The 27,373-nt window shown below is 38.3% G+C and overlaps 1 protein-coding gene across 1 annotated transcript in view; it reads right to left on the bottom strand.

Annotated features, from left to right (window-relative positions):
* The window catches only part of SSH3 (slingshot protein phosphatase 3), a 199,536-nt gene that overhangs the window by 160,666 nt on the left and 11,497 nt on the right, over window positions 1–27,373 (bottom strand). The window contains exons 4-6 of the mRNA XM_053692361.1: window positions 24,830–24,948; window positions 5,418–5,489; window positions 5,244–5,309 (exon numbers count right to left, since the gene is read on the bottom strand). Of these exons, the coding sequence (XP_053548336.1) occupies window positions 5,244–5,309; window positions 5,418–5,489; window positions 24,830–24,948 (257 nt within the window). The remainder of the gene's footprint in view (window positions 1–5,243; window positions 5,310–5,417; window positions 5,490–24,829; window positions 24,949–27,373) is intronic.

Below are 27,373 nucleotides of genomic sequence, written 5' to 3'. Positions count from 1 at the left end.
AGCTATATATACAGCTCTGCTGTGGTGCTCTTTGCCACTTCCTGCTGAAAAGGAGGCGTAATCCCATAAGGATGAAATCCGTGGACTCGTCATATCTTGTAAAAGAAAGGTATTTTGTCACTTTTCTTTATAATAATTTCAACACAAATAATGTAGCTAATTAAAAAAATACCACATAAACAGATTATGTTGTCCTGATTTTAGGAATATTTCTAGGTTTCCACGTTATTTATAGAAAATAAAGACTAAATACTGCAAGGATGAAAATGAAATTATTGGTCTGATGGTAAAAGTTTACAAAATTTGCTATGCTTGGACTGTAGGTTTTATAGCCGTCACTAAATCTAAACCCGATTCACCTAAGTTTATATTTATAGAAACTAGACTTCCCTGGGCATTTTGACACTTTGTTGTTTAACCATTTTATCACCAATCTCTCACATATACATTTTGGGTTTTTTTGGGGGGTTTTTTCCACACACAATTTAATTTTTGCCAAAGATTATACAGACATGATGTGTCCTATTGCTACAAACCCCCCATATTTATATTTTACAACTTCCCCTGAGCACAGTGATACCCCTTATATACACATTGACCTGGTTCTTGGACACTTAAAAGGGTGAAATTACACTGCTGCCCATTTCAAATTCCAGACCTCCAATTTGCCAGATTAATTTACTGGGCCCATGACTCATTTGGAGCTCTTTAGAAGCCCCCATACTCAAATTAGTCCTATCATGGGACTAATCATTTCAAAAGTAGACATCCAAGATATATGGGGCATATTGAGTCTATTCATGATGCCATTTCAGCACCAACAGATGATGAAGTTAGTGGAAGCAGGGTTTTTTTTTTTCTTTGTTTTTAAACACAAATCACATTTTAATTGTGAAGTTTATAAACAAGATTTGTTTTATTACTATAAAAAACATATTTGCATTTTACTACTCCCCCGAGCGCAGCGGTACCTGCAATGTACACCTTGACCTGGTTCTTAAAGGGACACTCAAGTCGAAATAGACTTTTATGATTCAGATAGAGCAAGCAGTTTTAAGACACTTACAAATTTACTTCCATTCTCAAATTTTGCACAGTCTTTTTATATTCATATATTCATGTGCACAAGCTCACAGGGTATACGTATACTAGTCTGTGATTGGCTGATGAAAGTTGCTTAAAATTGCATGCTCTGTCTGAATCATGAAAGAAAAAAAAAGGAAATTTATTCTTACCTGATAAATTTGTTTCTTTTACGATACGAGTCCACGGATTTCATCCTTACTTGTGGGATATCGCCTCCTGGTCAGCAGGAGGAGGCAAAGAGCACCACAGCAGAGCTGTATATATATAGCTCCTCCCTTACCTCCCACTCTAGTCATTCGACCGAAGTTAGGAAGAGAAAGGAAAAGCCAAGGTGCAGAGGTGACTGAAGTTTAACAAAAATAAAGACCTGTCTTAGAAAAACAGGGTGGGCTGTGGACTCATCTTATTGATAAATTTGTTTCTTTTACAATATGATGAGTCCACAGCCAACAGCCTGGACAAAGAGAGAAAATCTGCCCCCTAACAGATCCGGTCCCGGAACGGGGGCCGCCCCTTCAAGCCGACTTGGGAGTGGCAGTCTGCTTCTTGAACTGCTTACCCTTGTTCCAAGTCTGGTTGGGTCTCCAAGTGGACTTGGCTTGTGAATAATCCCCTTCCTGTTTAGCGGAAGTGGAGGAGGGAACCCCTTTGAAATTTCGAAAGGAGCGAAAATTACTCTGACTTCCTTTCTGTTTGGACTTTTTATCCTGAGGGAGGAGATGACCTTTGCCTCCCGTAATGTCTGAAATAATTTCCTTCAAGTCGGGCCCGAACAGGGTCTTCCCCTTGTAAGGAATAGTCAAGAGCTTAGACTTGGATGACACATCTGCAGACCAAGACTTTAACCATAAAGCCCGACGTGCTAAGATGGCAAAGCCCGAACTCTTAGCCGCCAATTTAGTAATCTGCAGAGAAGCATCCATAATAAACAAATTAGCTAACTTTAATCCGATCCTGTATCTCTTCCAAGGGAGTCTCTGTCTTAAGAGACTCTTCTAGAGCATCAAACCAGAAAGCAGCCGCACTGGTCACAGTAACAATGCAGGCCGCCGGTTGCAAAATAAATCCCTGATGAACGTAAACCTTCTAAAGAAGACTCTCTAACTTCTTATCCATAGGGTCTTTAAAGGCACAACTATCCTCGATAGGAATAGTAGTTCGCTTAGCCAGGGTAGATATAGCTCCCTCCACTTTAGGAACTGTCTGCCAAGAATCCTTTATAGCATCAGCAATAGGATACATCTTCTTAAATACAGGCGAAGGAGAAAAAGGAATACCAGGTCTTCCACATTCCTTTGCAATAATCTCTGAAGTCCTTTTAGGAACTGGAAATACATCTGAGTAAGAAGGAACTTCCAAATATCTGTCTAACTTACTCAATTTTTTGGCGGTACTATGATAGAATCACAGTCATCCAGTGTAACTAACACCTCTCTCAGTAATAAACGGAGGTGTTCAAGCTTAAACCTGAAGGAAATCACATCAGGATCAGTTAAGGGTAAAGCACTCCCTACCTCAGAGAGTTCACCCTCAGAGAGTACCTCCGTACTCTCCAATTCAGAGCACCTGGAGGGTGCATCCGCAATCGCCACCATGGAATCAGTGGCATACGTGCCCCCATAGGTGTCCCTTCTTGTACGCTTGCCGTGCGAAATAGGAAGGTTAGATAACGCATCAGAAAGCGTAGAGGACATCACTGCAGCAATGTCTTTTAATGTAAATGCTGCAGACACTGGGGAAATACATGACCCTGCTTGTGCGGGCGTTAAGGGCTGTGACGCTTGGGGAGAAAGTTGCGGCATACCTTGCATCTCATCTATAGACTCCTGAGAAGCATCTGTCTTAGGCAAAGGTTTATCACAAAAAATTTGGTCCCTATGATGTAAGGCTCTCTCACAACATGAAGGGCAAAAAGGAACTGGAGGTTCCCCTGGGGCATTCAAACACATAGAACAAGTTACAACTTGGATCTCATCTGAATCCATACTAACAGCAGTAATGTACAACGATAATAATGTCGTTAGAATTTTGTCAGAGGTTAAAGAGAACGCTATTTTTACAATTACACTGACTCTTTAAAAAATAAACTGACAACAATTTTCTTTGCAAGCAAAACGATTATATAACAATGTAGAAAAAATTGTATTGTCACCAAGCACCTCGCCTCAACAGCCCTGCTGAGGCACCTACCTGCCCCCGCGGTCCCCTGACCACTCCTAGGAACACTCCGGAGCAAAGCCTATAACCACTTGCTTTAGACACAAACCATGCGGTCTAGGCGATACTTGCGATGCAACACTATCAGCCGGGGACTGATAGTAACGGCACAGCAAGTACTGAAGAGCGCGCCAACACAAAACTCTGCCCATCGTGGGCATCGTCAAATGCATTAACCCCGGGAAATATCTTAGGCCAAAGAAAAAGTAAATACCATCCGCAAAAACCAGAGTCCAATACAGACTCCAGCAACACATCCCAGCGTCAGCCCAAATGAAAGCATTTAACAGACGCTCCTGTTATTTAATAAAGAGAATAAGGCTAAATGCCAACAGTGTCCAAAGTGTACTTCAGATAACACACACACTCTCTCACACCTATAGCCGTGCAGGTTAACATCCCCCACACACACTAAGTATAGGGAAGTCCTTTACTAAGAGCCCTGTTTCCACAAATATGCAAGGAGTACAGCCAGTTCTGAGATATGCTCCATAAGCCCCAGAAATAAAAGACTGCACTTACCTCAATGCTGAGTACCAGCATGACGATTCTCACAGTGTAAAGAGGTCCCTATGCTCCCTCCTTCAGCTCTGTGAACACAGAAGGGCCCTAGCTAGTACTCTCTAAGACCATCAACCTAAGGGCAGCACAAATATGGGAGGCGCAGTGAAGCTAAAACCCCACCAGTTCCCATTGCTTTAAAGCCACCTGTAGCTCTACTCTAGAGGCTGACAAGGAATACGGCTACACCCTATAGAAAAATAGCACACATTGGTACCATTTAAAAAATAATAAACTCTTGATTGAAGAATCTAAACTAACACCTCACTTTACCTTTTCCGATCACTAACACAGGCAAAGAGAATGACTGGAGTGGGAGGGAAGGGAGGAGCTATATATACAGCTCTGCAGTGGTGCTCTTTGCCTCCTCCTACTTACCAGGAGGCGATATCCCACAAGGATGAAATCCGTGGACTCATCGTATCTTGTAAAAGAAATTGGGTTTAGTATCCCTTTAATTATGCAATTCTACTGCATTGAGTGGTACTTTAAGCACTTATAAAGTGAAATTTCAATGCTGCCCATTTTAGATTCCAGACCTTTAGTTTTGCCAGATTCTTTTACCAGGTCCATTTCTCATTTGAAGCTTCAGAAGCCCCCATACTTAAATTATTATCAGCCCTGCCTTCTAGATGTATAGCGCTAAACACTTATCAGCAAAAGATACAGCTACAAATCAAACCTATTTCCTGAGCAAACGCAATATTTAATTTAACTTATGGTGAGAAAAAAGTGAACCACAGAATTCTGGGTACGATATGCTAATTAGCCAAAGCAAGAATTCCCTGGTTTACTTTTTCCTCAACATAAGTTAAATGAATTTTGCATTTGCTCTGGAAATAAGCTTCACTTATGTGCACATTAAACATAACAAACAGCTGAGTTGTTCTACAGTCCTCTTGACCAGGAAACTTCCATGTAGTCTCAGAGGAACTTGAGAAAAGTATCACTTTTATGATACAGGCAGTCCCCAGGTTACTAACAAGATAGGTTCTGTAGGTTTGTTCTTAAGTTGAATTTGTATGTAAGTTGGAACAGGCGCTTTTTTTTTTAGGTGAATCTCTAGCCAAACATTTTTTTTATAGTTTTGGATAGCATAGGGAAAAGTTTGTTTTGCTATCTGTGCCCCTATTCAGAAAATTTCAAATCACTTTCTGTCCTTGTGACAATTGGATTTTGAGTATTTTAGGTTATCCTAGAAAGAAGGATTGGCGACAAAGCTCTATTTTCTCCGTTTGCAAGTACGAGTTGAAACCCGGGAACTGCCTGTACATGCTAGACATATGTTTATACAGTATCTTTATAGAATCTTTATATTCTTATTCCATCTGAGTTTTATCAAGAAGTAATGAGCTTTTTTTTGCATCAAGATGACTTACCACATAGTTTGTACAGATATAGGTTTGAATGCCCTGACCTCCATTCCTGATGTGACGCTAAATCCTCTGAGGAGAGAGAAAGCAAACAAAAAATTATACCATGGACAATCCAACTACTGCTTAACACCTTCCCCACCCATGCACACACACAAAAAAAAAAAAAATGTATCTCACCCATCTCCATCCAGGAAGACCTGAGTGTTGCTCCACACTGGTAGAACTGTGCCAATTGTACAATTTGTGGATCTAAGGGGGAAGTACAGTAATTATAACACACTACCCCTTCTTTTGTGTTTTATCCTTACCCTCACACATATAAGATTCATTCAAAGGCAAAAGTCTTACCTTAAAGGCTATAGGGGATGAAACCCAAAAGGTTTCTTTCTTTCTTTCATGTAATTAGCAAGAGTCCATGAGCTAGTGACGTATGGGACACACATTCCCACCAGGAGGGGCAAAGTTTCCCAAACCCCAAAATGCCCACAAATACACCCCTCACCACACCCACAAATCAGTTTTACAAACTTTGCCTCCTATGGAGGTGGTGAAGTAAGTTTGTGCTAGATTATACGTTGATATGCGCTCCGCAGCAGGTTGGAGCCCGGTTTTCCTCTCAGCGTGCAGTGAATGTCAGAGGGATGTGAGGAGAGTATTGCCTATTTGAATGCAGTGATCTCCTTCTACGGGGTCTATTTCATAGGTTCTCTGTTATCGGTCGTAGAGATTCATCTCTTACCTCCCTTTTCAGATCGACGATATACTCTTATATATACCATTTCCTCTACTGATTCTCGTTTCAGTACTGGTTTGGCTTTCTACTACATGTAGATGAGTGTCCTGGGGTAAGTAAGTCTTATTTTCTGTGACACTCTAAGCTATGGTTGGGCACTTTTATATAAAGTTCTAAATATATGTATTCAAACATTTATTTGCCTTGACTCAGGATGTTCAACGTTCCTTATTTCAGACAGTCAGTTTCATATTTGGGATAATGCATATGAATAAATCATTTTTTCTTACCTTAAAAATTTGACTTTTTCCCTGTGGGCTGTTAGGCTCGCGGGGGCAGAAAATGCTTCATTTTATTGCGTCATTCTTGGCGCGGACTTTTTTTGGCGCAAATTTTTTTTTCTGTTTCCGGCGTCATACGTGTCGCCGGAAGTTGCGTCATTTTTGACGTTTTTTTGCGCCAAAGGTGTCGGCGCTCCGGATGTGGCGTCATTTTGGCGCCAAAAGCATTTAGGCGCCAAATAATGTGGGCGTCTTTTTTGGCGCTAAAAAAATATGGGCGTCACTATTGTCTCCACATTATTTAAGTCTCATTATTTTGTGCTTCTGGTTGCTAGAAGCTTGTTCTATGGCATTTTTTTCCCATTCCTGAAACTGTCATTTAAGGAATATGATCAATTTTGCTTTATATGTTGTTTTTTCTATTACATATTGCAAGATGTCCCACGTTGAAGCTGAGTCAGAAGATACTTCTGGAAAATCCCTGGCTGGTGCTGGAGCTACCAAAGCTAAGTGTATCTGCTGTAAACTTTTGGTATCTGTTCCTCCAGCTGTTGTTTGTACTGTTTGTCATGACAAACTTGCTAATGCAGATAATATTTCCTTTAGTACTGTTACATTACCTGTTGCTGTTCCGTCAACATCTAATGTTCAGAATGTTCCTGATAACATAAGAGATTTTGTTTCTAAATCCATTAAGAAGGCTATGTCTGTTATTCCTCCTTCTAGTAAACGTAAAAGGTCTTTTAAAACTTCTCATTTTTCAGATGAATTTTTAAATGAACATCATCATTCTGATACTGATATTGGTTCTTCTGATTCAGAGGATTCTGTCTCAGAGGTTGATGCTGATAAATCTTCATATTTATTTAAAATGGAATTTATTCGTTCTTTACTTAAAGAAGTCCTAATTGCTTTAGAAATTGAGGATTCTAGTCCTCTTGATACTAAATCTAAACGTTTAGATAAGGTTTTTAAATCTCCTGTAGTTATTCCAGAAGTTTTTCCTGTCCCTGGTGCTATTTCTGAAGTAATTTCCAGGGAATGGAATAATTTGAGTAATTCTTTTACTCCTTCTAAACGTTTTAAGCAATTATATCCTGTGCCATCTGACAGATTAGAATTTTGGGACAAAATCCCTAAGGTTGATGGGGCTGTCTCTACTCTTGCTAAGCGTACTACTATTCCTACGGCAGATGGTACTTCCTTTAAGGATCCTTTAGATAGGAAAATTGAATCCTTTCTAAGAAAAGCTTACTTGTGTTCAGGTAATCTTCTTAGACCTGCTATATCTTTAGCGGATGTTGCTGCAGCTTCAACCTTTTGGTTAGAAGCTTTAGCGCAACAAGTAACAGATCATAATTCTCATAGCATTATTATTCTTCTACAACATGCTAATAATTTTATTTGTGATGCCATCTTTGATATCATTAGAGTTGATGTCAGGTATATGTCTCTAGCTATTTTAGCTAGAAGAGATTTATGGCTTAAAACTTGGAATGCTGATATGTCTTCTAAGTCTACTCTGCTTTCCCTTTCTTTCCAGGGTAATAAATTATTTGGTTCTCAGTTGGATTCTATTATCTCAACTGTTACTGGAGGGAAAGGAACTTTTTTACCACAGAATAAAAAATCTTAAGGTAAATTTAGGTCTAATAATCGTTTTCGTTCCTTTCGTCACAACAAGGAACAAAAGCCTGATCCTTCATCCTCAGAAGCGGTATCAGTTTGGAAACCATCTCCAGTCTGGAATAAATTCAAGCCTTTCAGAAAACCAAAGCCAGCTCCCAAGTCCACATGAAGGTGTGGCCCTCATTCCAGCTCAGCTGGTAGGGGGCAGATTAAGTTTTTTCAAAGAAATTTGGTTCAATTCCGTTCACAATCTCTGGATTCAGAACATAATTCAAAAAAGGGTACAGAATTGGCTTCAAGATAAAACCTCCTGCAAAGAGATTTTTTCTTTCCCGTGTCCCAGTAAACCCAGCGAAGGCTCAAGCATTTCTGAAATGTGTTTCAGATCTAGAGTTGGCTGGAGTAATTATACCAGTTCCAGAACAGGGGCTGGGGTTTTATTCAAATCTCTTCATTGTACCAAAGAAGGAGAATTCCTTCAGACCAGTTCTGGATCTAAAAATATTGAATCATTATGTAAGGATACCAACATTCAAAATGGTAACTGTAAGGACTATCCTGCCTTTTGTTCAGCAAGAGCATTATATGTCCACAATAGATTTACAGGATGCATATCTGCATATTCCGATTCATCCAGATCACTATCAGTTTCTGAGATTCTCTTTCCTAGACAGGCATTACCAGTTTGTGGCTCTACCGTTTGGCCTAGCTACAGCCCCAAGAATTTTTACAAAGGTTCTCGTGCCCTTCTGTCTGTAATCAGAGAACAGGGTATTGTGGTATTTCCTTATTTGGACGATATCTTGGTACTTGCTCAGTCTTCACATTTAGCAGAATCTCATACGAATCGACTTGTGTTGTTTCTTCAAGATCATGGTTGGAGGATCAATTTACCAAAAAGTTCATTGATTCCTCAGACAAGGGTAACCTTTTTAGGTTTTCAGATAGATTCAGTGTCCATGACTCTGTCTTTGACAGACAAGAGACGTCTAAAATTGATATCAGTTTGTCGAAACCTTCAGTCACAATCATTCCCTTCGGTAGCTTTATGCATGGAAATTCTAGGTCTTATGACTGCAGCATCGGATGCGATCCCCTTTGCTCGTTTTCACATGCGACCTCTTCAGCTCTGTATGCTGAACCAGTGGTGCAGGGATTACACAAAGATATCTCAATTAATATCTTTAACACCGATTGTACGACACTCTCTGATGTGGTGGACAGATCACCATCGTTTAGTTCAGGGGGCTTCTTTTGTTCTTCCTACCTGGACTGTAATTTCAACAGATGCAAGTCTTACAGGTTGGGGAGCTGTTTGGGGGTCTCTGACAGCACAAGGGGTTTGGGAATCTCAGGAGGTGAGATTACCGATCAATATTTTGGAACTCTGTGCAATTTTCAGAGCTCTTCAGTCTTGGCCTCTTCTAAAGAGAGAATCGTTCATTTGTTTTCAGACAGACAATGTCACAACTGTGGCATATATCAATCATCAAGGAGCGACTCACAGTCCTCTGGCTAAGAAGGAAGTATCTTGAATTCTGGTATGGGCGGAATCCAGCTCCTGTCTAGTTTCTGCGGTTCATATCCCAGGTATAAGACAATTGGGAAGCGGATTATCTCAGCCGCCAAACGTTACATCCGGGCGAATGGTCTCTTCACCCAGAGGTATTTCTTCAGATTGTTCAAATGTGGGGACTTCCAGAAATAGATCTAATGGCCTCTCATCTAAACAAGAAACTTCCCAGGTATCTGTCCAGATCCAGGGATCCTCAAGCGGAAGCAGTGGATGCATTGTCACTTCCTTGGAAGTATCATCCTGCCTATATCTTTCCGCCTCTAGTTCTTCTTCCAAGAGTAATCTCCAAGATTCTGAAGGAATGCTCGTTTGTTCTGCTGGTAGCTCCAGCATGGCCTCACAAGTTTTGGTATGCGGATCCTGTCCGGATGGCCTCTTGCCAACCGTGGACTCTTCCGTTAAGACCAGACCTTTTGTCGCAAGGTCCTTTTTTTCCATCAGGATCTCAAATCCTTAAATTTAAAGGTATGGAGATTGAACGCTTGATTCTTAGTCAAAGAGGTTTCTCTGACTCTGTGATTAATACTATGTTACAGGCTCGTAAATCTGTATCTAGGGAGATATATTATAGAGTCTGGAAGACTTATATTTCTTGGTGTCTTTCTCATCATTTTTCCTGGCATTCTTTTAGAATTCCGAGAATTTTTCAATTTCTTCAGGATGGTTTGGATAAAGGTTTGTCTGTAAGTTCCTTGAAAGGACAAATCTCTGCTCTTTCTGTTCTTTTTCACAGAAAGATTGCTAATCTTCCTGATATTCATTGTTTTGTACAAGCTTTGGTTCGTATAAAACCTGTCATTAAGTCAATTTCTCCTCCTTGGAGTTTGAATTTGGTTCTGGGGGCTCTTCAAGCTCCTCCGTTTGAACCTATGCATTCGTTGGACATCAAATTACTTTCTTGGAAAGTTTTTTTCCTTTTGGCTATCTCTTCTGCCAGACGAGTTTCTGAATTATCTGCTCTTTCTTGTGAGTCTCCTTTTCTGATTTTTCATCAGGATAAGGTGGTGTTGCAAACTTCTTTTAAATTTTTACCTAAGGTTGTGAATTCTAACAACATTAGTAGAGAAATTGTGGTTCCTTCATTGTGTCCTAATCCTAAGAATTCTAAGGAGAAATCATGGCATTCTTTGGATGTAGTTAGAGCTTTGAAATATTATGTTGAAGCTACTAAGAATTTCCGAAAGACTTCTAGTCTATTTGTTATCTTTTCCGGTTCTAGGAAAGGTCAGAAGGCCTCTGCCATTTCTTTGGCATCTTGGTTGAAATCTTTAATTCATCATGCTTATGTCGAGTCGGGTAAAACTCCGCCTCAAAGGATTACAGCTCATTCTACTAGGTCAGTTTCTACTTCCTGGGCGTTTAGGAATGAAGCTTCGGTTGATCAGATTTGCAAAGCAGCAACTTGGTCTTCTTTGCATACTTTTACTAAATTCTACCATTTTGATGTGTTTTCTTCTTCTGAAGCTGTTTTTGGTAGAAAAGTACTTCAGGTAGCTGTTTCAGTTTGAATCTTCTGCTTATAATTTAAACTTTATTTTGGGTGTGGATTATTTTTCAGCGGAATTGGCTGTCTTTATTTTATCCCTCCCTCTCTAGTGACTCTTGCGTGGAAAGATCCACATCTTGGGTAGTCATTATCCCATACTTCACTAGCTCATGGACTCTTGCTAATTACATGAAAGAAAACATAATTTATGTAAGAACTTACCTGATAAATTCATTTCTTTCATATTAGCAAGAGTCCATGAGGCCCACCCATTTTTGTGGTGGTTATGATTTTTTTGTATAAAGCACAATTATTCCAATTCCTTATTTTTTATGCTTTCGCACTTTTTTCTTATCACCCCACTTCTTGGCTATTCGTTGAACTGATTTGTGGGTGTGGTGAGGGGTGTATTTGTGGGCATTTTGGGGTTTGGGAAACTTTGCCCCTCCTGGTGGGAATGTGTGTCCCATACGTCACTAGCTCATGGACTCTTGCTAATATGAAAGAAATGAATTTATCAGGTAAGTTCTTACATAAATTATGTTTTTATGATTCAGACAGAGCATACAATTTTAAACAACTTTCCAAATTACTTATATTATCAAATTTGCATCATTCTCTTGGCATCCTTTGATGAAGGAGCAGCAATGCACTACCACAAGTCAAGAGGCAAACTTATGTAAACCAATGTAGTGCACTGCCACACTCGAGCCTACCTTTAACAAAGGATTCCAAGAGAATAAACCAAACTAGATAATAGAAGTAAATTGGAAAGGTATTTAAAATGACATGCTCTGTCTGAATCATGAAAGTATAATTATTACTTTACAGTCCCTTGAATGCCAGAGTTTAACTTCGCAATCAAACATTAAGAGTATGGAAATTCCAAAAGAAATTTCTAAAAAACAAATTTTTAATTTCTAAAAAATGCATGTGTATGTGATGTGCATTTGTAGTATGTACACTGAAAGCAGTATTCTGCATGGGTGCATCATGTCTGTGTGGGTAAATGCTTGTGGTATGTATAGCGTTTGTGTAGTAAAAACATCCATGCAAAAGTTCATAAAATTGTTGCAGCTGGGTTTGCTGTAAGTTTGGCTCAAATCTGTTGAGAGAGAAAAAAAAAAAAGTACGCTTTTCAACACTTAAAGGACAAATAAACTTGACATTTCAACAACGTACATTCATTTTTTATTTTGCTGCCTTTTGCTGTAATATACATTAAAAATTGTGCTTGTTTCACTTTCTCCCAGGGAGGTTTGGGTTAATACTTTTAGGCAATTTATGTAAACTTTTGTTTACTTCACCCTCCCTCCTAAAATTCTCAGCAGTCGCGTTTGTAAAAGGTGGATTATCAGTTTTGCATTAACAATATTGATAGGAGAAGCATTCTTTCCAATAGTAACTTAAGTTGAATCAGTGAGATAAGGGCAGGCTTCCCCTGTCTCTCCCAACGGCACATGTGCTATATCTGAATATTAGTTTGTGATTGGTTAACAGGGATTATTTTGTTGTGGGGGACAGGGAAATCAGTAAAATGAATAAAAATAAAACAATATACTCATTTGACAAAAGTTGCCGTTTTTATTGCAAAATTATTCTCAGATATGAAGATTGAAAATCATGTAGTTTACAATTTATGTTTAGTGGTCCAAAAATAGTTAACCACTTTTAAAGTACTACATTTTTACAAGCCCACACATGAAGCACAGCTATCACCTCTGGACATCTATTGCACAATGAATACATTTCTTTCAATTTAATTCTGTAACCCTATAAACACACACCATATTTAACCCATTAACAACCAGCGCCGTACAGGCTGTGTCCAGGGCTATTAGTGTGCCTGTCGCGCCCTTAGTGCAACCATAGTATTTCTGCATGACTCAGGAGTGAGGCATTGCAGAAATAACGTAATGGAGAACACCTTAGGCTAGCGATCACAGGGACAGGGATGTCCCCAAGATCCCATGCATGTCAGTGGGGTGCCTGCATATGAGGCTAGTCAAAAACAGTACTGTGTATAAAATCACTGTGACAGCAGGTATTGAAGGATTGTATACTGAAAGTGGAGGCAATCACTGAATGCCTCAGGAGTGAGGCTGTCCAGTGATCACCAAAAACGTGGCCCATGGTCATGTGATCACATGTCAAAAATGACAAGCAATTGCTTGTCTTGGCCCATCTTTGTCAGTAAACATACTGTGAGGAAAAAAAATGTGTAAAAATGTATTTTAATAAAGTGTTTTATGTATTTTTTTAGACTCGTTTTATTTAAAGGGACAGTCTACACCTTAGTCATCTTAAAGTCTTACCTTAGATTAAGCTGCAAATATCCTCCTGCACACTTTCTATATCATGTAGCAGGAACCGTAAAAAAGTTATTTTAAAATTAATTTTGTTTCTAGCCAAGCTCCACCCACTGATGACATCACGATCTAGGCTACATCTAGGCACTCTGCTGAATAGCTCTAACAGTCTGTTAGACTAGTGAGCCTTTTGTGATTGGATACCACATGCAGCCCGGATTGTGATGCCATCTGTGGGTGGAATTTGGCAGCCATTTCATAGTGGCCAGAAACAATATTAATTTTTAAATTAACTTATTGATCCTTCCTGCTGCATAATATAGAAATGGTACAAGAGACTATTTGCAGCTTAATCTAAAAGATTTTAAAATGGCTAAGGTATAGACTGTCCCTTAATTAAAATAAAAATTATAAAATAAAGTACACTTTATGAAAGTGATTTTTTGTGTTTTTACACCTAAAAGGATTATTTTCTGCCCTTGACTATAAAAGGGCTAAACAATGTTTCAAAATACCTCTAGATAAATACCATGGGGTGTCTAAGTTCTATAAATAAATACTTTTGTGTAGCACTTTTTAATTGGGTGACCGCTATTGATACAAGCATAGCAATTTTTAGAATTAAAAGGACAGTCTACACCTTAGTCAGCTGCAAATATCTTCCTTCCTCTTTCTATAAGATCACTAAGGTGTAGACTGTCCCTTTAAACCAATAATTCCTTCTTTGTAGAATTTGACTTATATTTCTGAAATATTACTTTAAAACCTAGACATAAGGGGTATTGGTAAAATCAGGATAACATAATGAATCTATTTGGAGGTATTTTTCTTTAACTACACTAGTTTTGTATAAATGGTTATAATGAAAACTGCAAAAAATGCTTTTTTTCACAAACTTTTATTTAGGAAACATAAATTCACTTCTATTTTCAAATGTAGTTTGCTTTCTTGGTAGACCTTGTTATGCACATTTCCTACCATAGTGGGAGCTAGTTGCCGATTGGTGCCTGCACACATTTGTCTCTTGTGATTGGCTAACTAGACGTGTTCAGCTAGCTGCCAGTATTGCAATGCTGTTCCTTATGCAAAGAATAACAAGAGAATAAAGCAAATTTGATCATAGAAGTAAATGGAAAAGACTGCTGAAATCCGCGTCACCCGTAATTTTACCTCGCACATCGGGGTATCACATAAACTGTGCCGGCAGTTCATATACTGCCGTAAGTCGGATAAACTGGCCATGTCCAGAAATGTGCGTAAATAGACATTTCTGGAGTCGCCAGTGACTTACGGCAAGTTTAAAAACTGCCGGCGCATAATAAAAAACAAAAAAATCCTACATCGCCCGTTAAAGTCTAACCTGCCTCCCAAAAATAAACCGACACGTAAAAACCCCTTTATCCGCCATTACCCCACATTGCAAATACAAATAAAATGTATTAACCTCTAAACCGCCACTCCCCACAACGCAATATACCTTAATAAACTATTAACCTCTATTCCGCCATCCCCTGTGGCTGAGCTCTGTAGCAACCCAAGGGTTGCATGTTCGATCCCCGGCGAGGTCCACTCAGCCTTTCATCCTTCCGAGGTTGATAAAATGAGCAGCGCCTTGAGACCCTTACGGTGATTAGCCGCGCTTTACAAGTACCTAATACATACGTACATACATACAATACAAATAACAAACAATAGTCACTCACTATACAGAGTTAATTTATTATAAGCCGCTGAGAGCTAGAGGGACACCTGAAGCTTGTAACTAGACACAACTTAGCACCGCAACATTAACTATACTCCAAGAACTAGCATATTTGAATAGGTCTGAATTAAGAGCTGGGGACAGAGTTCCTAAAACAGCTGATATAAATAAGCAGAGCTGCTACACAAATAATAATAATGTCGGCCAGAAAACAGAACAAAATTAACCCATTAGGGAAATCATCTGCAGCAAGCTTGTTTTTTAAGGCTTTCAAAAGGGGAGAAAACCAGCGAAACACAAAAGACACTGGAAAAGGAAGATAACGACTCGGATTCTAACTCCATCGCACTAGATGAGGACCTTACCCCTGTCACTAAAGCTGACATAAAGGCATTGGTTTCGAAAAAAGGACATCAACAAATTTCAATAAATTGTGGCAAAAGATTGATGCAATGCACACCACAGTGACCAACAGTTTAGACCATATCAAACAAGACATCCAAGATCTTGGCAATAGAGTATCTACACTAGAAGATAACAAAAGCTCGGTACAAGAAGAAGTCACTTCTATATCTACACAGGTCTCCTCACAAAACTCTCTAAAAAATCTATAGAACTTATCCCAAAAAAATTGGAGGACCTTAAGAACCGCAGCCGAAGATGCAACATTAGATTAAAAGGTATCCCTGAATCGGTCAATCCAAATGACCTAGAGAAATATTTGAGATAACTCTTCCAGGCGTTCACTGGTCTAAACGAGGATAATATCTTCCGGATGGAGAGAGCTCATAGGGCCTTGAGGGCTCGTCCTAAAGGCAATAATCAACCAAGAGACGTTATTGTGACAATGTTCAGATTACAAGAAAAAGAAATGATCCTGATGGCAGCTAGAAAAAAAAACAAAAAAAAAAACACAACTTTCAAGAGTCTATCATACAGTTCTATCATGATCTATGCGTGAGGACTCTACAGAGGAGGAGCAATCTTTGCCCACTGACCCTTCTTCAATAAAAACAAATCAACTACAGATGGGGATTTCCGTTTGCTCTACATATGCTTCATGAAGGTACTACACTCACTATTAGAACAACCCAAGAGATTCCTGACACCTGCAACCAGCTGAGGCTCGAGGTCCCTGACCTACCATCTTCTCCTACAGAAGGAGCAGACAACAGCAGCACTCAACCTAGAACTCTGAAAAGACAGAAATGGTCAAAAAATACCTAAAAGAAACAAAAGACCTGACTTTCATCAAGACCTACCAACTCAATCTTCTTCAATCCAACAGGATGACCAGCTCAAAGATGAGTATGTTTCTTACCTCACCCCCCAACAAAGACTATACTTTCTTAACTAACGAAGCACCTAGTTAACTGTTCTATTTCATGATTCTATTTGCACAACTTAATGTTTTTTCTTCTATGTGTATGCACTTTCACAAGCAGGTAACCTTCCCCGCAGGCCCAGAGGCAGAACTTTTCTCCACTTTCTGCGATAAGATTTTTTTAGTGAAAAATTTTCTGCAGATAACTTTGAAATAAAATTACATTTTAAATTAGGCAGTTACGCTAAAGCACCAGTTCAATATTGCAATGTGTTGATTAACTGGAGAATAAAACTATTTTTAAAGTTTTATAATATAGTGCAGCAGTTGAAAATTGCATTGCAAATTAGCTGCAAGGAAAGAAAAGAAAGTTTTTAAAATGTCTTGTTACAAAATCACTGAGATAACAATAAATGTACTGCTGCATTGTACGGCTGCTCTATATTTGACCGTTCTCTTCAATCAGCACTTTGTTCTGGATGCACTGTGTTAAGAAAAAAATTACACAATGCAGCCAGAGCACAGTACTGTTGGAAGAGAAAATCCTGATGCAGAGCAGCGCTGCAAAGCAAAAGAGCCAACAGTTCCTGAATGTGTCCCATTCTTTCTGCAGACTTGCTGAATTTTCTGCAATGACATCTCAGATCACTGCATGTTCTGCCTTGGGGCCCGCAGATATTATTTTTTGTTATATTAAGGTTATGTTATTGTTATTTGAGTTTTATTTCATTTATTTGCTGGAGGTCCAAGGGACTATATAAGAAATTATAAGGCCTATATACATAGGGAAATAGAAGATAAAATAGAGAAAGGGGGTTATTCCATAAACATTCAACAAAACCAGACAGAAGGACAGCTAAGGGAAGATATCATCACTGATGGTACAAACTATTAACTTGATCTCAAATAACGTGAGAGGACTAAACAGACACAAAGTGTAGAACAGCCTTGAATCAATACTCCAGAACCCATGCTAAACATTTTTTTTTTTTTTCTTTACAGGAAACCCATTTCACTAAAAGGTCACATACCAAAATATTGGACGAAAGCTTATCCCCTTCACTTTCACTCTGTATTAGACAAAAAAAAAAAGGAGGAGTCTCCATTCTTATACATCATTCACAATTCACAACAGAGGAAGTTATTACAGACCCAATGGGCAATTATTTAAATAGTAAGGGGTAATATACAAAACACTCAGATCACCCTTTGTAATATATACGCCACAAACGAAAAAAAGGAGGTGTTTTTTCGACAGAACTCACACAAACTAACGCAATGGTTTTAATCTAGAATAATTTTGGCAGGAGACTTTAATATTTCTATCTCCCCATATACAGTTAAAGAAAAATTAACCAACAAACAGACATAATATTGTAGCTAAAGCAATAAAAGAATCCTTGGCCGAACACAACATCTTAGACTCCTGGGAAGCCTTGTATGGAGTCACAAATGACTATACATACTATTCACAAGCCCATAAATCCTACTCTAGGCTGGATATTTTCCTAAGACAGACGATGATGCCCAATATAATATCTTCTTCCATTTACCCTTGTGTTTGGTCTGACCATTCACTTGTCCAGATTGACTTGACAGGTATACCAAATGTACATAGACAAACTCTTGAAACAAAAAGAAATGTGGTGGATTCACAAACTTGACACATTAACCCCAAAAGGTCTTAACAAGGATTATGATTTAGCCTGTTTTTTCTATTTTTTTTCTAATTATTCTGTATCTTATAGTTTCGCTACGGTTTCCAACTCTTACTATTGAGAAAGTGGTTAAATATAAAAAAAAAAAAAAAATTACGTTTACACATTTAAATTTTTTGGTCCATATTCTATAGTTCATATGTGTAGGTATCATGTTACAAATCATCTCCTGATTGAATACAAAGAGTGTTGAAGTAATGGAATGATTGCACATAAAGATATTTTATATCCCTGCATATTGTCAAATATATGCCTAAAAATGTTACAAAATGTTTTTTTATGTATATACAGAAACCAATGTAAATAAATGCCCACTAGAGGGAGCCGTTGAATGGCGTGAAAAATGATGGTTTAAAAGCGGTGTGTACATGTATTGCGACTTATAGCATGACTAAGGGGATCACTCCCGAAACTTCATTTTTTTTAACTATCTTAATAAAGATTATATAAAAAGGTATTTGGTACTGTGGACATCTTTTGGATATTACAATATTCCCAGGGACCTGGCAGTGTCCCAAGTCTTCACGAACACTATTCAGTAGTGCTGTTCCATACCTGTTTGTTTAAATGTATATAGACAGTGCACATGGACATTTGACCCTGGGTTGCTTAAGGATCAGTTCACTCATGATAAAATATTGAAGGCCCTTAAAGAATACTGGCTCATAAATGCGGGCTCCACTTCTAAAACACTTAACATATGGGCGGCTCAAACCATATATAAAAGGGGCTTACTAATTAAAGAAAAATCTGTTAAAACTAATAAATTTAAGTCCTGTATAGAAAATCTCCAGAAAGAGATAGGGGACTTGGAGAAACAAAACTTAATCGGGAGAGACATTTCGCTTACTACAAGTAAAAAGAAATATCTTACTTAAAATGTTAAATGAATCTTCAGTCAGAGCTACTCAAAAATTGAAAGCCAACTATTTCCTCTATTCTAACAAACCTGATAAATATCTTGCTCATAAACTAAAAGGAAAAGATTAAAACCTTCTCTATCCCCACAATAGTAAAAACTGACGGAACATCCACTTCACACCCTTAGGAGATCGCAGATACTTTTGCAGACTATTATAACACTTTATATCATGGCCAAAAAGTTAATCAGTCTACCCATACAAGAACATTGCTAAAACAGTTCTTAACTAAAGCTAACTTAAAAGTTATCAATCAATTAGAGAAATATGAATTAAATGCCGAGGTAACGATATCAGAAATATTTACAGCAATAAAGGATCTTAAACCAGGCAAAAGCGGCGGGTCCAGAAGGCCTTTCGGGGGAATACTATAAAATATATAAATTGGAATTAGCTCCATATCTACAAAAATTCTGGAACGATATGATGCAAGGCTATACGGTACCACCAGATATCCTTAGGACAAAAATAGTAGTAATTCCTAAATCCGGCAAAAAACCCTGCGTTATGCAAAAGTTATAAACCAATATCCCTGATTAATCAGGATAGCAAGAGCTTTACCAAGATTCTGGCAAATTCTCCCCCAACTGATCCACCCGGACCAGGTAGGCTTTATTACCAATCATGAAGCCCCTGATAATGTAAGACGCATGTTTACCCTAGTGGATTACCTTACGACATTGAAAACGCCTTCTCTGCTCCTGTCGTTGGACGCGGAGGTGTTTGACAGAGTGGATTGGTCCTATATAACCACTATCCTGACTGAAATGGGTTTCAACTGTGCTTCCATGCAAGCCATTAGAGGGATATATTCGGGTCCAACAGAAATCATTAGAAAGGCTGGATATCAATCCAGAACAATAGATGTACTAAATGGCACCCGCCAAGGTTGTCCATTATCACCTTTACTATTTGCATTGAACCGCTGGCTGCATGTATTAGAAACTCTAAAGAGATCTCAGGAGTGCAGATTAAAAGCTCAGAATATAAGCTTTCGGTGTTTGCAGATGACCTTCTTACTTTAACCACTAATATCACTTCCTAACCTATACCAAACTCTACATGACTTCCCCTTAATCTCGGGTTACAAGGTAAATCTGGACAAGTGTGAGGCTTTGCCCATCTCCTTACCAGTACACACAAAAAAGTTGATTGAGGCCAACTTTGAACTTACATGGGCCAAAACTTTGATTACCTACCTAGGGATGAAAATTCCCAGCACGCATGAGACACTCTATAAGCTTAATTATATCCCAATCTATAAAACAATCTCTAGAGACCTGGGGAAATGGAAGGGCAGTTTTTCCTGGTATGGTCGCCTGTCGGCCATTAAAAAAAGCATCCTACCAAGGATTTTATATCTCTTCAGAGCTCTCCCTATAAAAGGTTCCACTTCAAGATCTCCTTAAAATTACAGAAAGATCTGATTATATTTCTAAGAGGGGAAAAAAGGCAAGCATAGCTGCCCACATCTTGACACAACATAGATTAAAGGGGGGGGGGGGTAGGGCTACCTAACCTGACTGACTACTACCAGGCTGCAAGACTAGCTCAGGCCTCCCTTCTAGGTAAAAACTCACTGGACTTACTCTGGACCAAGATTGAGGCAGAATTGGGGGGATATGAAAGACCTGCTGAGATTTTGTAGGAGATTACACATAAACCTGACATAGTAGATTACAAATCCCCTATCACTTTGGATACAATACAATTCCTGAAGTCTCTAAACTCAGCCTTAATATTAATACCTCCAAACTCAAAAACTATACCAATTAAACTACTTCTCTTTGCAGATACTCACAGACACATGGGGAAATGAACAAACAAAGGTCTATATAGGGTGGCTGATTTTTTAGAAAAGGGTTCCTTACTAACATATGCACATTTACAAGATAGAATCCATCTGTTGAAACTACGCTGGTTTCTTTATCTCCAAGTATCCTCTGCTATAGCTAAATACTGCTCTCTGGGTAACTCCCTACCATATACTGCAATAGAACGTCTAAGTAGCGCGCCCCAAAGACCCAAACAAAAGATATCCCCATTATATCTCAGCTTGCAAGAAGCTAAAAATACCACCAAAACAACACTAATTAATAAATGGGAAAAAGATACAGGACTAAAACAAACAGAAAGAATATGGGATACATTTTTCTATGACTCGTACAAGGGTCTAGTGAGTGCTGATCTCAGGGAGAATTTTATAAAAAAAAAAAAAAAAAAACAGTCATCCGATGGTATCTCACCCCTGAAACAAACTTCACACTTCTCCCAAACTAACACAATTATGTGCTATAGGGGATGCATGGTTAGGGGAACCTACTTAAACATGTCGTGAGACTGCCCTAGGGTTCAACCCATTTGGGAACAACTACAAAAGTTACTAAGTGAAACACTCCAAGAACCGATCTCCTTGACAATAGCCCATGCCCTATTAAATCAACATTTTACTCCCTTTAACTCAGCAATCAACACGTTGATTAGGACACTTTGTACAGCAATAATTACTATTGCTAGTTACTGGAAAGCGGGGTACCATCGTGGCAAGAAGTACTCAATAAAATAAAAAAACAACATATTCAATGTCAGAGATTGCGTCCACGATAAAAGGAAATAGAGAATAATTTCAGAAAATATTGTTCTATTGGATCCTACAGGAGGGTACGAGGAAAAAGCACTAGGCTAGCTAGACGAATTGAGTTACTATGAAAATATTTAGCCCACGTAAAGCTGCTCCTATAAGATTTATAGACTATAATATCTCTATCTTACTACTTTGGTTAGACAGACTTAAATATAGTGATGCAACTATTAGACTTTAAATACATAGCAAGGACCACAAGTTTGTTTTATAATGTTTTATTGTTTGTTTATGTTTATAAAAAAAAAGGGGGGTATTTATACCTACGTTAGACGGTTATGCACCATGTTGGAGCTTTTTGATCCAGGAAAATGACTTTTGAAGGAAAGCATATCAAGGACATTTACAAGAACTTTCTGAATGGACATTACCTTACTTCGGGAAAGAAATGTTAATCCTTTACTATTTACACAAATGTTATGAAGGTCTTTTATGAACATGTTTGTAAAGTGATTATCTGCTCTGCCATTGTCATGACTACTCGAGTTTAATAAAAATCATTTCAATTAACACTATATCATGAACTTTTATGACTACCTTACCCCTTGGCTCTTTAGGACTGTCTACCCCTACTATGTTTTCCTTTAAGACTACCTCACCACATGCCCTTCAAGACAAACCTGACAACTTTACCTCCTCTAACCTCTGTTCCTTTAAGACTAACATCACCCTACCTGTTTAAGACTAACGTATCCCCTTTCCCTTTTAAGACTTTCTGACCCACTAACCCCCTACCCCTTGAAGGCTACCTGCCCCTTTAACCCGCAGCCCCTTTAAGACTACTTGGCTCCCTTGCTCTCTGCCCTATTAAGACTATCTTGAGCATTATACATTGTCATTCTTATGAGATGTAGCTTTTTTGTTACAGTAATACTGTCATTTTTTTTAAATGTATGTCCTATTTGTCATTTTCGTTATGTCACTAATTTGTTATGTCTCTCCTGCTAAAAATTACATAATCAAACAAATTAGAGCATGTAATGTTTCTCACTAAAATTGCCCTTTAACATCAAGTACTAACAAGCTAATGCAGAGCGATACGGTAAACATAAGACTGGAGAGGGGCACCCCTGCAGATTTAGCAAAAGAAAAATAAATGTTGTTAACAAAAGCCTCAATTCATTGTTCTCAAGAACATGCCTATTCAAATGGGCTGAGCCTACAGAAATAGCAGACCTCCTAATCTTTCCTATTTCTTCTTATGTTATTTATTTGTACACAAGGGCCATTACTTAGAGAAAGCAACTGAAAAGGAACATTTTATTATCTATTTCTTCCATACCCTCCCCCCACTGGGAACTTGATTGCTGCTTCTTGTTTACATAGCTTTTCTACAGTGAATACTAAAGTATTAATATTTTCAGTAGGGCTGCACGATTAATTGCATGATGCTAGAACAACGTATCACTGGTCATGTTTTATACCTGCTAGGCGAACATGATGTGTGCCTACAAATCAGCTTGCATTTGGATATTATTGTAGGGGAGGGGTCAGAAGAGGAAGTGAGGGTGTGTGGACTCAGGTCTGCAGCCTGCCCTCTTCCTTATGACTATTTTAGTCACATGCCTATGTTAACTTCCGGACACGGGTAAACTTTCCCGGGAACAGAGCTAGGTAGAAGAGACAAGTGTCCTGTATTGGGAGATAGGAAACGCTCTGCTACTTACACTAAACTTGTGCGCAGGAGGTTACTTTAATTTGTGCTGGTGTCCTGTAGCAGGTGACTTACTCTAAACGTGATCTATTCTGCACTAATAAGGCTGTTATCAGCCCAACTCTTACCGCCGCTGGATAATCTAGAAATGGCTATGCAACAAAAAATGATGCAGCTTTACGTCCGTACCCCCTCAGCAAGGATCCGACACGGAGTTCAGACGTAGACGTTCCCAGCGTTCTGTTGGTTTGGCGAGGCAGGCGTTAGACTGTTGCATCACGTAGGACTATGCTATTGCTTAGTATAAGAACTGGTTAAAGGGATAAGAAAGTCAAAATTAAACTTGCATGATTCAGATAGAGCATGTAATTTTAAGACACTTTTAAATTCACTTCTATTTTCAAATGTGCTTCGTTCTCTTAGTATCCCTTGTAAAAAAATTAATGCGCACATATACACTAGTGGGAGCTGCTGCTAATTGGTGCCTGCACACATTTGTCTCTTGTGATTGGCTAAATAGATATTTTCAGCTTCCTGTCAGTAGTGCAATGCTTGCCTTCAGCAATGGATAACAAGAGAATGAAGAAAATTTGATAATAGAATTAAATTGGAAAGTTGTTTAAAATAGAATGTTCTATCTGAATCATAAAAAGGAAATGTTGGGGTTTACTATCCCTTTAAAGAGAAGTGGGACAATAGTTAACTTTGAGAATAGATTTTCCCTAATTTTTGTTCTATATAGTCCTCCAGCCTTAAAACTAGTAGAACTTTAAGAACTAACTGCTGGGTTTACCCAAATTATACCCTCTCAAATTCAAGTCCATCCTTTACTCATATTATGTACGTATAAAGCACCTGCTACTATACTGTATTAACTAGAATGCATATACATGTCCTATTGATTACTGCGATAATGCTATACTATTTGGAAGGTTATATTTAAGTTATTTAGAGATGCCTCTGTATTTACAGAAAGCAATTCCTAAGTTTTACTATGGTAATACTCTTGTCACTGTATGGGATAATGATTTCCTTTAAGTTCAATTAACTGCATATCTAGTTTTATTTTTCAGCAATAAAAAGTTTGCTTTTCCTTTGTTATATTATAAAATAGGAGAAAATTAATGATAAGCCAGATAGGTAATTCTGCAGACCACTCTTTCATTATGACTGTAGCTTTCTAGTCAGTGATCTTCACATTACTTTGTTATATGTGTTACTCTACTGGCTATGTAGTAGATCCTTATGTTTCTGCATTTCTCTTAATAAAAAGAAGAAGAAAAAAAAAGGTCAGTGTATTTTACGATTCTGTACAGTTTAATGCATTTTTTATTGACAAATGTATGTTTAACAATTATTTTTTTAAATCGCAATCACGATATTTTATTGCCAAAATCGCAATATTTCTTTTTTCCCATATCGCCCAGCCCTAATTTTTAGTATAGGAGGTGGAACACTTTAAAGCAGAAACCAATTTACAGCACAATGCCCCTTTAAGGGCTGCATGTTAGAATAGCCATTTATATTTATACAGTCATCTCCTACATGATAGTTACAACTCATAAACATAACTTAGGACAGCATCAAGCTATATAATGAAGAATAAAAGCTTTTACCCATCATGGGGGAAGTCCACGCCTAAAAGAATGATTTCTTCCTCGTTTGATCCTTCCATGGAGGAAACCACCAGAAGATAACGCGTAAGACATAAACGGATGGGCTCCAGCCGTACAGCCTAATTCAAAAAGATAACACTCAGAACGAGAGTTGACAGGAATTTATTTTTTTACCAACTGTGCCTGGTTTTCCTTGCTAGCTCACAGCTAAACCTATTTAATTCCTAACCTCTGCCCCAACCTGCATTATTCTCTGCAAAATCCCCTGATCTCTGCTGTAAGACACATCCACGTGTGTGATGGGAGAGAGACAATTTCTCCTACAAATTACTTTTTGCCACCTGCTGAAAAAAGCAATTCTGAAATAAATTTGACAGTTTAAAAACTTTCATGATTCAGATATAGCATGCGAGTTTAAACAATTTTACAATTTACATCTAATATCCTTTAAGAGTAAAGCTAGGTAAGCTCATAGGTACTCAGGAGTGTGCACGTGTATTTAGCAGTCTAACGCAGCAGTGTTTGGATATATAACATTGCTATAAAAAAAAGGTTGCAAACACTGCTGCCAGGTGGCTAGAGATACGTGCACACTCCTGAGCTCACCTAGGATTACTCTTTAACCCCTTAACGACCAATGACGTGCAGGGTAGTCCTCTAAAAGTCAGTTAACGACCAAGGACGTACCCTGCACGTCCTCGGTCTGGAAAGCAGCTGGAAGCGATCCTGCTCGCTTCCAGCTGCTTTCCGGTTATTGCAGTGATGCCTCGATATCGAGGCATCCTGCAATAACCTTTTTTAGCCATCCGATGCAGAGAGAGCCACTCTGTGGCCCTCTCTGCACCGGATATCGAAGGCTATCTTCGTTGGTAGGTGGGAGCCGGTGTAGGAGGCGGGTGGCGGCCATCGATGGCCCTGGTGATGTGAAGGGGGGCGGGGATCTGCTACACTACAGAAAATGTAATATTAAAAGTGGGTAAAAGGGGGGTATATATGTTAAAAAAAAAAAAAAAAAAAAAAACACACGTCAGGAGGTGGGGAAGCTACACTACAGAAAAACGTTAAAAAAAAAAACACAACAACATATTTTGCCCCCAATAAGGCAGAGGGGGAGGGGATCCTACACAGCAGCATATGTAAATTAAACTAAAGCTAAAATTAACCCTGCAAGCTCCCTACAAACTACCTAATTAACCCCTTCAATGCTAGCCATAATACACGTGTGATGAGCATTTAGCGGCCATCTAATAAACAAAAAGCAACGCCAAAGTCATATATGTCTGCTATTTCTGAACAAAGGGGATCCCAGAGAAGCATTTACAGCCATTTGTGCCATAATTGCACAAGCTGTAAATAATTTCAGTGAGAAACCTAAAATTGTGAAAAGTTTTACGTTTTTTTTAATTTGATCGCATTTGGCGGTGAAATGGTGGCATGAAATATACCAAAATGGGCCTAGATCAATACTTGGGGTTCTCTACTACACTACAGCTAAAATTAACCCTAGAACCTCCCTACATGCTCCCTAATTAACCCCTTCACTGCTGGGCATAATACACGTGTTATGCGCAATTACCAAAAAGCAAAGCCAAAGCCATATATGTCTGCTATTTATGAACAAAGGGGATCCCAGAGAAGCATTTACAACCATTTATGCCATAATTGCACAAGCTGTTTGTAAATAATTTCAGTGAGAAACCTAAAGTTTGTGAAAAAATTTGTGAAAAAGTGAACAATTTTATTTATTTGATCGCATTTGGCGGTGAAATGGTGGCATGAAATATACCAAAATGGGCCTAGATCAATACTTTGGGATGTCTTCTAAAAAATATATATATATATATATATATATATATATATATACACATGGCAATGGATATTCAGGGATTCCAGAAATATATCAGTGTTCCAATGTAACTAGCGCTAATTTTGAAAAAAGTGGTTTGGAAATAGCAAAGTGCTACTTGTATTTATTTCCCTATAACTTGCAAAAAAAGCAAAGAACATGTAAACATTGGGTATTTCTAAACTCAGGACAAAATGTAGACTATTTAGTATGTTTGCTTTTTGGTGGTTGTAGATGTGTTACAGATTTTGGGGCTAAAAGTTAGAAAAATTAGTTTTTTTTCCCATTTTATCATATTTTATATTTTTTATAGTAAATTATAAGATATGATGAAAATAATGGTATCTTTAGAAATTCCATTTAATGGCGAGAAAAACTGTATATAATATGTGTGGGTACAGTAAATGAGCAAGAGGAAAATTATAGCTAAACACAAACACCGCAGAAATGTAAAAATAGCCCTGGTCCCAAACGGACAGAAAAAGGAAAAGTGCTGTGGTCAATTAAGGGGTTAATAAAAGAAACCAAGAGAACTAAGCAAAATTATTAATATAATAATAGAAGTAAAATGGAAAGTGGTTTAAAAGTTCATGTTCTATCCAGTCCATTGGCTTTACTGTCCCTTTAAAAGGGGCAGTATACACCAATTTCCATTTAACTGCATGTAACATATACTAAAGAATAATATGCATAGATAT

The sequence above is a fragment of the Bombina bombina genome, chromosome 9 (assembly GCF_027579735.1).
Source record: "Bombina bombina isolate aBomBom1 chromosome 9, aBomBom1.pri, whole genome shotgun sequence".
NCBI lineage: Eukaryota > Metazoa > Chordata > Amphibia > Anura > Bombinatoridae > Bombina > Bombina bombina.
Note: the sequence above shows the minus strand (reverse complement) of the source record. Positions and strands in the feature narration are given on the sequence as shown.